Source organism: Homalodisca vitripennis, unplaced genomic scaffold (assembly GCF_021130785.1).
Source record: "Homalodisca vitripennis isolate AUS2020 unplaced genomic scaffold, UT_GWSS_2.1 ScUCBcl_477;HRSCAF=2563, whole genome shotgun sequence".
Lineage (NCBI taxonomy): Eukaryota > Metazoa > Arthropoda > Insecta > Hemiptera > Cicadellidae > Homalodisca > Homalodisca vitripennis.
The window spans coordinates 107,132-119,864 of NW_025776599.1; the positions used below are offsets into that span (position 1 = coordinate 107,132).

General features: G+C 33.8%; 1 protein-coding gene across 1 annotated transcript; it reads right to left on the bottom strand.

The window, feature by feature from the left end:
- Window positions 1-1,013: 1,013 nt before the first annotated feature.
- LOC124370759 (peroxisomal membrane protein PEX14-like) lies at window positions 1,014-12,257 on the bottom strand. The gene is made up of 5 exons (XM_046829060.1): window positions 12,045-12,257; window positions 5,890-6,030; window positions 4,097-4,261; window positions 3,654-3,889; window positions 1,014-1,338 (listed from the first exon to the last, which is right to left on the bottom strand). The coding sequence occupies exons 1-5, from the start codon at window positions 12,135-12,137 to the stop codon at window positions 1,155-1,157; spliced, it is 819 nt and encodes a 272-aa protein (XP_046685016.1). The 5' UTR covers window positions 12,138-12,257; the 3' UTR covers window positions 1,014-1,154.
- Between the last annotated feature and the right edge of the window lie 476 nt (window positions 12,258-12,733).

A 12,733-nucleotide genomic window follows, 5' to 3' on the forward strand; every position in this document is an offset into this window, starting at 1 on the left:
GAATTTGTAGAAGTAAAAGATTTTAAACAGTAATCCCAATGTGTGACACCCCATTTTAAAGGGCTTGATAAAAAACAATAACGGTTAAAATTAGAGATCTTCAAGTGAACTCTATACTATCCAACATAGCACACGATCAAAGTAAGATCTTCATTTAAATGGTACCAATTTTGGCCATAGTAGGCAGAAATTAGTTTTTTTTTTTTTAGTATTGTTAGATTTATACAGGAGTGCTTTTAGTTTGAGGTATTAATCTATAGTTAATTTCATTAAAAATTTATAAGATGCCACTACAATATATTTTCAAGGATAGTGGGTAATTTAGAAATTTGCCAAAATATTCTAATGTGTTGTTATTACAAATACCTGAAGATTTGAAAATTCTGAACTGTTTGAAGTTAACAGATGGGGATGGAGAAGATAGACTTGGAATATCCCATAAAACCTCAGGATAAGCCACTATACTTGCTAGGAATTTTCCACTTTTTTCTTAAAAAAAAAGAAACAACAGATTTCACTTCATTAGTACTTTTCTAAACAATCAAGAGTACATCTATAAATTCTTGTCTTGATTCTGTTAAACTTTGGAGCATCTGGTAACTGGAGATTTTATAAAACAACTAATTTGCATCTCATTTAAATTATTTCTAGGATACAAAAATCATTTGGCCACACAGCATAGAGGGCTCTGTCAACGTAATAAAACTACATTGTATGTGTTGTTTACTGTTACAATGTTGAAATAGTATTTTACCTTTTTATTTTTCTAGCTCACCTGTTTTAGAAGCCAAGTTCTGACCTATAACTGAAAGTAACACGCTACAAACTAAAAATCTCTATAATAATTCCATTCAAAAACAATTTAACCTACAACCGAACTGGTCTGTTAATTACTAACCTAATAAACTGATGGAGTATAATATGGATACCAAAGATTGGAAGGACAACAACTTAACTAAATCAATAATGAGAAGTGGAAAACAAGGTTCGAATGTAAATAAAAATGAAATTAATACAGTGACGATGATTTAACATTTACTCTCATATTCGTGTCATCCACACAAGAATGCAGTATATACAAAACAATGAGATAAATTCGATCTGAGACCAGTATATCGGTAGGAACGAGCACAGTGCTGTCACATCATGTCTCCTCACGGGTTGTTTGGATCTTTGACGATCTCCAGACTACTGTCACTGCCGTTGGTGTTGGCGGGCGACCCAGAACCTCCCGAGCCTCCTTCCTCCCGTTCACGAGGTTCTATGTGGGTGGAATCCTCTCCTCTTAGCTGCCAGGCAGGAATCCCCAGCGGAGCTGGAGTCGCAGGAAACTGACTTCTAAACCAAACAACCATAAGATTGATTAGTTGAGAAAGGTAAAGATTAAAGTGGAGAAGTAGAGCATCAAAAATTTCTTTCATTTCATGGTTCAGTATTGTCTTTTTTATAAGTATACTGTATATAATCCTATTACGATTTTAAATCAATTTAAAATTTAATTAAATATAGTGTAATGAAAAAATTATCAGATTTTAAAAATTAACTCAACAGCTACTTACTACTACACAATAACAATACGTAGAAGATAATTTACTATCAGGGAAAATAAATCCATAAATAAGATATGATTGTTAGTATGGAAGAAATCAAATATTATTTATTGCCATGGTACATAATGGTGTATATGAGGGCTATCCAGAAAGTTACAGACGTTTTGACATGGGGCAGTAGTGGGCGGGACTAGCGCCATCTCGTTGGTGTCAGAGTGTTTCTATACTCAGTATGCAACCAACTGTGGTACATTGTGCATTGTGCCTATTGTAATAATGAGTGAAAGAGTAGAGTGAGGTAGTGGTTTATTGATCTTTTAAATGGACGAACCAGTGTTCATGATGAGCATTGTAGTGGTAGGCCTAGTCTTGTAAGTGATCAGTCTGTGTTGAAATCAAAGAAACAATCCATGAAAATTGTCATTTCAAGATTACGGAACTCTCAGAATATTTCCCCCCAATTTCACATAAACTTGGATAGGCCTACCACAAATTTTGTGCCAGTTGGATTCCGAAAATCCTAACGGAAGACCACAAAAAACAGAGACTTGCTGCAGCATTGACATTTCTGGAAGACTACGACAAAAGTGGAAACCAAGTCATCTATTGTATTGTAACCAGTGATGAGACTTGGGTAAAGTACATCAACTGTAAAACCAAACGGCAGTCAATGAAATGGGGACACATGCACTCACTCAAGAAACCGTTTGAAAACACTGTTAGCAAGAAAAATCATGGTTACTGTGTTTTGGGATACTCAGGGAGTGATTCTCCTTGATTTTCTTGAATATGGCCAAACTGTCAACTCAGCGAGGTATTGGCAAACACTCAGAAACTTAAAATGCATGGTACAAAACAAGTGTCGGGAATAACTCAGGAAGAAAAATTTGTTTCTCCATTACAACGCATGTCCACACACGGCCAATAATACCCAAAAGCTCTTGAATGGAGGTTTTCAATAATTATCTGTCATACAGCTCGTATTTGGCCCTGAGTGAATACCACCTGTTCCCAGCAATGAAGACGTGCTTCCTCACACGATTTGACACTGACGCTGAACTGCATGCTGGTATAATAAACCAGTGGTTTAACTTGCAGGCGGCAGATTTCGACAGAGATGGTATTGAAAAGCTTGTACCACGTTAAGAAAAACGTCTTAATTTAAATCGTGATGATGTAGAAAAATAGTCTAAGAGTTTACCTTCAAAAGGTAAATAATAAAAATTGTTATTGTCTCCATTTCGTTAATTTTTTAGTTTCAAAGCGTCTGTTACTTTCTCGACTGCCCTCGTATTTAAACATACACTATTTACTATTGTAAAAATACTGGTGGTGGGAAATCTTTCAACAAAACCGTACGTTAATAATTGATCTCTAATCTACATAACTCTAGCCTAATGTTTCTTGTTTGTTCCTGGAAATTCTTTTTACTCTAATGATTTGAAGATTAATAGTCATTAACACAGGGGGAATGTGTTTATGTACTTGGGAACCCTTGTGGATGACTTTATCCCTGGCTACGTGTTTTGCGCCCCAATATAAAGAATTACTTTATTGTTTGCACTTCAGTCAGGCATGCATTTCAAATACATAACTGCGTAGAAATGGAAAACAACTGCCTTCCATGCACAGCTGAAGCATGATCAGGACAATGTTATGGCTAGATGCGGCAGATGCTTTACTGAGCAGAATAGTATGGAGAGTAGTCTGTGTCATTCAATATACAACCGCAGCGAAGGTGTTAAGAATTAATATTGGATTTCAGATAAACATAAAGAAAATAGGTAACATTAAAAAGTGTACAATTACAATAGTTTATGGGACTATATTATTGTATAAAGACTTGATAAAGATTCATTATATAACAATATTTAATAGATTAATGATACAGTTCATAACTGGCATCACACTGGGAACACGTAATATGTGTGTTTTACCACAGTGAAAGTTTCACATCAAAGCAAAATAAACTAGACGTTGACGTATTTGTATTCATGGGATCAGTAAACTGATGAGCATTCAAAGGAGATCAATTAATAGTTGTAAATAAAGCATAAACTCTACAGATATTGTCTCAAATTGGTAAATAATTTATAAACTCACCTGTTCAACAACAGTGCCTTGAGGCTCCCAATCTCGGACTTGACCTCTTGTATTCGTGACACGACGACTCCCTGTGTCAACTCTGCAGCCTTCTGTTCCGCCAGAGTATCCAGGCTAGTGCGGATAATCTGTATATCAGTTACGCAGTTGCCTACTGCGGCCTCCAGATCTGACAGTGAAGCTTCTATTGGCTTCTTCTTTGGCTTACGGCCAAATAACCAAGGTGATATGTAAGTCTGAAACACGCACAACTGAGTCAATAAAACGTTAAATGATTCAAACGAGCACTACTTACAGTACAAATAATCCAATATGGCCAACAACCGGTGTCATTTCGCCCAGGAAATCTACTAACTTAAAATACTCTTAAAACGCTGAAGGACTCCCTGACTTTGCAAGGGCTTATCAAACGGCTCTTGAACATTACAGACTGATCTACTTACTTTCCAAAGCCAGTAGAGGGCGTACAAGATTCCCCCTATAGACGTGACTGTGGTGATGATATTATGAACGGTTGACCAAAACGATGTCACTGGAGCAGGGGGGAGTAGAGGAGGCGGCAGCTGCGGATGAACAAGAGACTGGGAGTACTCAGCCTGCACACTTTGCTGGAACACAAACGAATCTGTCAATGTTGATGCAAATATCAGCCACGCCACAATGATGACTAGAAACAGCTTCTGTTATTTGCCATTAGAGTGAACACAGATTAAGATAACAATTATAACAGATTAGATTAGAAAAGCCATCTCTTAGACCAGGGCGTGGTAGCTTGTGTTGTGTTGGCAGGTATTGTCTTGTCTTAACGCTGGACACTTATGGAGCTCCATGAATTCTAAAATACAGTAGACCTATCGATCTACCTTTGGAAACCAATATCTCTACATATGAGTTAATATGCTGCTCCTGTACATCCATAGGATCGTCTTAGATTTAGGTGACACACGTTTTTTTCTGTACTCTTTATATGTTTAAGTGGAAGGTATAAACCAGCTAGAGGTGAACCCTCCTGAGAAGTGTAGCTCACTTAGGTAGAGGCTGTTACTAGCCTATATATGAGGGAGTGCTGGCCCATGCCCGCTTTGAATACAGAGGCTGGAACAGAGCAGGTCTCTCCTTCAGAGGTGACATAATTGATATATAATTCCTCACCATCCTTCCTGTTGGGATCTCAACAGGAGGCGGCTCCTATCCTCTACTTACCAATCCTAAGCGAACTGAACATCTTTACAAGATGAAATGTTTTTAGTTAACCCTTTAAGGAGAGTGTGTAAACTCTACATAGTGAGTAAGGACGTCATATGACATTAAGCCTCTGTATTTTTGTATTATCGTAAATGCATTGCTATTACTGATTGCCTTTAGGTATATTTGTCTGTAAAGTGGTTTCATCTATCGGTAACATACGTAACTTCCATGTTGGTGCTTGCATTCACTTGTAATCTGGTTTTACCACCAGATCATAGTAGAGACCTGGTAGAAGCCACCGACTCAAGGTCGCATCGCGCGCGCATCACTTTGCTGTCAGAATATGCCGCCACATTATACTAGCCATTCCTTGTATACTGCATACTGTGGCCATATTTATCTTGTGAAAGTGACATATTTGTTGAGCAACCATCCAGTTTGTTACTGTTGTCCAAATGGCAGACAATACTGATTAAGTCTGCTGTAGTGAGGAAATAAGACATTTGATTTTGAAAAAAGTACTGAAATATTGACTTGTAGAACACGTAATCCTTTTTTATTAAGCTTTGAAATGTAAATAAACATTTTTTAAGAGAGTTTTAAGATTTCAATTTTTTACTTCTTTTGGTATTTTTTTTTGGATTTCACCCAGGACTCATTTTAGCCTATCAAAGGAAGACGTCATATGACGTCCATACGCCTTAAAGGGTTAAAAATAAGTGACTGATTTTAAGTTCACCACTCAGAGTAAGACCTGTAACTAATTTACTCATCAGTTCAAAAATACTCAATAGATTCTTAATTTAAATATTATCATATCTCTCTTTATAAATGGGTACAATATTTTCAATAACAGTCACAAAACCAATTGATATTATATAGAGTGTTATCTTACGAGTCTACAGGTCATCTAGGGTTCAGGTGTCAGTGGAGTACAGACCTATTAACCCCACATTCATTCATAAATATACATACAATGTCAAATTACACACAAGTCCATAAACAGAGACTGACTGGTTTTTTTAATGTTTACAACACTGCTACTTACGGATTTTATGACTTCTGCTCGCTGGAATGCCATTGAGGCTTCATCTTCTGTTAATCCTTTCTTTAATAAGAACATCCTCAGATGGTGTGGATCTTGCTGGACCAGTTTCTTATTAGTCAGGAATAACACGGCTTTGCTGATCTGTAAAATACAAAATTCCCTCATCAAGTGTTTGCACTTGAATTTGCAAGGTGCAAATTACCTGTAATACTATAAAATCCTGAAGTATAACATTTTATCTTTTAGACAATTTAAATTAAGACTCAAGTTTTGCAACCATGAACATGGAAGTAGTACATTAAAACGTAACAGGCTGAGATTGCTTGAAAAAATTTCAAATCCAGAGCTCCTTTATTCTTGAGATATCTTGTGGAGAGACAGACAGACAGACAATCAGCGAGAAAAGATATTTTTACATCTCCTCTCCTTAGGCATGTAAAATAGAAATTGTGTCAGCCTACTGAGCGATAAGTTTCTTTGCGCTCAGCCAAATCCCATGGAATGACATGCACCGTCATCGAAACTAGTATTGCCTAAATAGAAATGAAACTGCATTCTTGATTTCAGTTTCTAGGTCAATTCGTTCTCTAACTATAGTTGGATAGACAGATAGAAATTACATTTCTCCAGTTCCTCGAGTGATGTAATGCTCAGCCAATTACCAGTACTCTATTATCTTTACTAATGAAACTTATAATAAGTGATATGTATTTTTTTTATTTTATACTGTGCTATTAAAAATCAACAATCAATTTTTTATTTATAATTGAGCCAACAAATATACAAATATGATTTCTAAAAATTATACATTATTATTTATGTCAAACAAATAAAATGCATAAACATTTATAAGTATTACAGTTTAAAAATGCATAAACTCAAAATAAATTAACAGCATGTAAAAGATAATGTTAGTTGGCAACATAAAACTACATGATGTACAAAAGTATTGATGTTAAGTCATTTTTAAAGGAAAATTAACAGCCAACTTGTTCCAACAAGTTTAGATTATCATTTTAAAATTCAAGAGAAAATAATACGGATTTGATCATAGACTGTGTAGAGAATTTTTTAAAAGCGGAACTGAACCGGTAGAAACTAGAGGAGGAGACAAAAATCAGGTCAGATCCTAACTAGGAAGCAAGCTATAAAGGCTTTTATAGAATCTGTTCCTGTTCTAGAGAGCCATTATTGCAGAGGGAAAAATGTCCACCGGCAATACCTTTCAAGTGACTTGAGCTTTCATAAACTATGTAATCAGTATGAAGCTACATGTACAAATGATTTTAATGTACAATATGATTTTTTTCGTAACTTTTGTAACACCCATTACAATATCGGTTTTGGGGCTCCAGTGATCAATTGTTGCGCAACTTGTTTGTCTCTGAAAGCAGAAATGAAAATCTGTACAGACCTTGATAGGAATCAAACCCTTAAAACACAGTTAATTATACACAAAAAAAAGGCTGATGCTTTTTATGAGCAAGTAAGAACTGAAAATTATTATGAAATTAAAAGTTTTGACTGTCAGAAAAATCAAGTAATACCTAAATTCCAGATCAGTCTGCATATTATCTACGGCAAATGTATATTTACAATTTTTGCATTTGTCAGGGACCTTCTGAAGGACCTGAGCGTCTTTCAAAAGACAATGTATTTTCGTATATTTGGCTTGAAAATGAATTCTTGCCAAGTAGCATCCGCTGTGTATCACAGATTAAAGGTGCTTGACCTGACAGGTATCCGCACCATTAAGCTACTTGCTGATGGTTGCGGAGGTCAAAATAAAAATGCAATAATGATTGGCGTGATGTCAAAGTTTTTATTATGTGATGCTCCACCTACTCTTAAAATTATATTCCCTGTTGTTGGCCATTCATTTATCCCTCCGGACAAAGTCTTTGGGAAAATTGAAAAAGATATAAAAAAACATGATACCTTACTGACTGATGAAGACTATATCCAAATTTTTCAAAAACACGCAACAGTTATTCGTTTGGGGCATGACTGTCCTGTTCTAGATTGGAAGAGTACTGTTGCAGAGGCAATAAAAAAAACCTGCAAGCTGGCATTTTAAAATGCAGCCTTGTAAACGGATTGTTGTGTCAAGAACAAAAAACAATCCTGATAGATGCGTAGTAAGAGAGGAATTGCACTACAACCAAAATACAGGAGAAGGCAAAAGTATAGCTAAGTGAGGGAAAACTGTAAAGAATTTGAACCCTACAGTTATTGAAAAAGGAGTCCTTCTAAAAGAAGCAAAGTTGAATGATATTAAAACACTGATATGATATGATATTTCAAAACATTTCACGAAAAATTGGTATGGAAGAGACGACTTGAGATTTTTCCGTAATGTTTTAAATCAGCAAGAACAGCTACGGTTAACTGCTGCACAAGACGTAGAAACTGATAATTCAGATTTTGGGGACATCCAAGAGGAAAATGCGAACATTCCAATTTAATTACATTAACATAAATGCATCTTATTTGTAAATAAATTATATTTTTTAATAAATATATCTAAAAAAAAATTCCATTTTAAGAGTATAATAACTACTCACCTATATTTTTACAAAATATTACTAGTATTATAAAAACTGAATCAAAACTGATTTAATAAAAAAAATGCTGCAAAAGTGACTTTGTCCAGCAAACTGCTGCAAAACGCATTATGTCCAAAGGTTTTTTACACAGGTCTACAATTAATATATAAAATGAAGTATTTTTCTGTAGATGTTTTAGTATAATAATGAAATTTACCAAATGCAAAATAAACAAATGACAGTTTTTTTTTATTTCTGAAAATTTAGTTTAGATAGACATATTGCCTTTTGAAACTGGACGACTCAAGTAATATATTTGAATAAATACATAAATCAGGTAATTTTTTCATAACTCATTTATTATAGCCTTTATATGTTTCAATTAGCCAATGAGGTATACTATTTATTAAACAATACAATTTTATAAAAAAATTGTCTAACACCGGTAGCCAAATGACTTCAAAGCTAAATCATGACATTTTACTAAAATACATATAATATGGTCAAGATCTTCCCCAATATCTCTCATAATTCTTTGATTCAAGAACTGGCCACAAAACCTATTCTCTGGCACTTGGTCTTCGGGCAGTCCTATTATATCATACTTCATGGAAAAATAGTACAGTTTAAAAACATCACCAGAAGGTATATTACATGGTAATAATTCCAACAGTTCTTTCATAATGAAGTCTATTACTTTGTTTTATGAGTAATCTACGTTCATGAAACTCTGAGTTTGCTGTCAACTCTTAAAACCGGATGTAATATAGGCCTATATAGTATAATATTTATAATGCTTTGAAAAATTTGGATGCGACTTAGTACATCAAGAGTTTTAATTGTATATTTGATACAACCTAAACAAGCAATAAATATTGATCATATTAAGTAATATGGGGAGAGTATGATCAGTGGAACAGGTTTTTTTTATATAAAAATTGGCAAACAATATTACTTAATTATTTTGAACAATTAACTTAAAAATAATCTATATCAACAGCTGTAAACACCTTCAGATAATACATGTAATATTTGAATTTTATTAAAAATGGCAGTCAATTTTAGAAAACTATACGACATTGCTTTAAAAGATGATACAACATGTTTTTCGTGGTTTCAAGATGGAAGACTAGTACCGAAAAACCCATTATTAGAAATTTGTGGGAAAGAAACTAATTTAACTATGAGAGCAGCAAATATGGCCGTCTTCAGATGCAAAAAAGAAGGTAAAGGTGGACATAATTTTAGTAAAAATGCACTGAAGTATCGTTTCTTTCAAGGATCAAAGTTTGGACTGCGCAACATTGTGAGTTTGATGTACTTTTTCCAGAAATCAGACAAACTATAACTTTTTAATTCTTGAGTGTAGTTTGGATTTACATAGCCCATCAAGAAGAACCTGACTGGCTGTCGTTTTGTATGGATTGATGAACAGTTTAATAGGGAAGAAAAGCTTGGAGGTCCTGGAGTGGTAGTGGAATTTGATAATGCAAAATCGGAAAACGAAAACATAACAAAGGGAGATTGGTATAAGCAATCTGGATATTAGGTTTAATTGAAACCATACCAGGACAAAAACGTGGTGGTAGGTATAGAATTGAGATTTGTCCTGAAAACAAACGAGAGCTGCAGTATAGTAAGAGGCCACCATTGCAATCATATCAGGGTACCAAATTATCAATTAGAAATACTTAAACTATGAAATAGAAAACCAATTTAATTACAGTTATTTACAATTAATGTTTATCAGATCTTTTTAATGTATTAAATAACAATATTGTATATGGTATTTGAGTAAAAACATCACATTTATCCTTAAAAACAGTAAAACGTAACTAAATGTTAAACTGTTTTGTTACATTGTATAATAAAACAGTTATACAATGTGTAGGCCATAAACTATCTCGTTATGTGTAGGTTTACACATAACAAGATAGTTTTTTATTCATCATTAAATTATTAATATTTTAGATTTAGAACAGCTAAATTATATTATAACTTAAAGTATCTATAACGTAATTCGTGTCAACATTTTTTCTTTCCATAATTTAGATGATCAAAAATATGATTCTATTGTGGTGGTGACCTCTCATTATACTGCAACCCAAACGAGATGCAAAAACCCTCATTCCACTCGTATTAAAAACATGTAAAGCCTGGAACAACCATAGTCACAGACATGTGGAAAACGTAATTTAGATTGAGTGACTATGGTTTTGTCCATTTTAACCATTAATCATAACAAAAACCTTTTAAACCCAGCAATTGGTGCCAACACTCAGACAGTTGAAAGCTTGTGGAGAGTGATAAAACGCAGTTTGAAAAGTGGTATAGCCTACCAGCTCACCTTCTCGCAGATTATCTCTGCGAATATTTATGTAAAAGAGAGGTACAGTATGATTTTTTGAAGAGGACGCGTTCAACCATTTTGTAAAAGCAGTTAAAAATTGCTACCCAGGAGAAAACGGGTAGGGTACGATAAGCGGACCCGGTTTTTATATCGAAGAATGTAGTCATCGATACATAATATTCGCATCTCAAATCCTAGACTAACTTACCAATCAATATGGTATCTACAGTCCTCAATATAGCAATCATATGTTTTAAATTAAAATATAAATTTAATACTTACAATGATCAACAAATTATTATAACCAAAATTAGGAAAACTGAAGACGACCATATTTGCTCCTCTCACAGTTATAGTTGTTTCTTTCCCACAAATTTCACATAATGGGTTTTTTGGTACGAGTCCAACATCTTGAAGCCACGAAAAACATGTCTTATCATCTTTCAAAGCAATGTGGTGTAGTTTTCTAAAATTGACTGAAATTTTTAATAATTATAATTACTTATGTAATACTACCCTACATGTATTATTTGAAAGTGTTTACAGCTGTTGGTATAGATTATTTAAGTTAACAGTTCAAAATAATTGATCAAGATCGATTGATTTTATTGATGGTTATGATTAAGTAATATCGTTTGCCAATTTCGATTACAAAAAACTGGGTCCGCTTATCGTACCCTACCCGAGAAAACATATAGGCTAGATAGTTCAAAAAGTTTCCATTTTCTATTCTAATTATTGTCATGTTATCATTTATTTTTTGATTTGTTATCAATTTCTTTATGAGTTTTCTTATTTTTCGATGTAATAATTTGTTTGGTTGTTCTGGTTCATTTATTATTTTGATATTATTACTGTAAATATTAAATTCATATTTTAATTTCAAACATATGATTGTTATTGAGGTCTATAGATACTTTTATATTGATTGATTCTTCGTATGGTAATTTAATATAACTCTTATTGTGCATGAATTTTACATATGGAAGTTGGATAATACAACAAATTGTTCAATAATAGCAATTGAATAAGAGTGTAGGCCCCTTATTAAAGTCTCCCCCATTGGGGCGTTATAAGACAAGTTTTAATGCTACTTTTTTATGAACTATTTTGTTCCTTGTGTAAATAGTTACTTTGTGTTTTGAAGTAACTTACGTTTAGCTTTAGGAGTTAACTAAAAAGGTTTATAAAATTGCAAAAATATTATCTAGTATTTTGCCCTTTTAAACATTTTACAATTTATTATTAGTTTTACTTACCAACGCTTCTCTTGGCTGGAAATCTTTGTCTACATCTTTATTTTTAATGTTTTCATTATCTTCATTATGGGAATCACTGTCAGGGTTTCCCATGTCTAAAACTGTTGATTAAGGAAAATGATCAATCATATCCTAATTAACATACATTGTTAGGCAGTTTGCGAGTCACTGTTACAATCAAACAAACACCCAAATAAAACTGAAAGACTAGACAACATAACCAACAAAACCAACTGACAATGACAATAAAAGCCTAGCAGTTTGAGCTGCTAACAGATGATCACCTGCTCGAGTGTAGGTTACTCAGTGTAGCCACTATTCTTTTATAGATTATCTTTTATGTATGTGTATATTCATTTTTTATATTGAAACCAGCGCGATGTGCTGTAGTTTTTACGTATTAATTATTTCATTAAAATTTGTTGAAAAAATCATTATTACTGAGCGGTAACACCTTTTATGAATGTACTTCGTCACTATTTTATATGTTGTTTTAATTTACTTTGCTGGCATGGCATAACTTGACGATGGATTTGTTCCACGTTCTGAGCACGGCGTTTAGGCCGTCCGGAACCTCCTGAAATGTAGGATCCTTATGCAAGAGTGGTAGAGCATTATAGACAAGTTTACCACTTGCCAATGCTGGACAAGAATCTTTCTCATTTCTCATCTAAAATAAAGGATTTTGA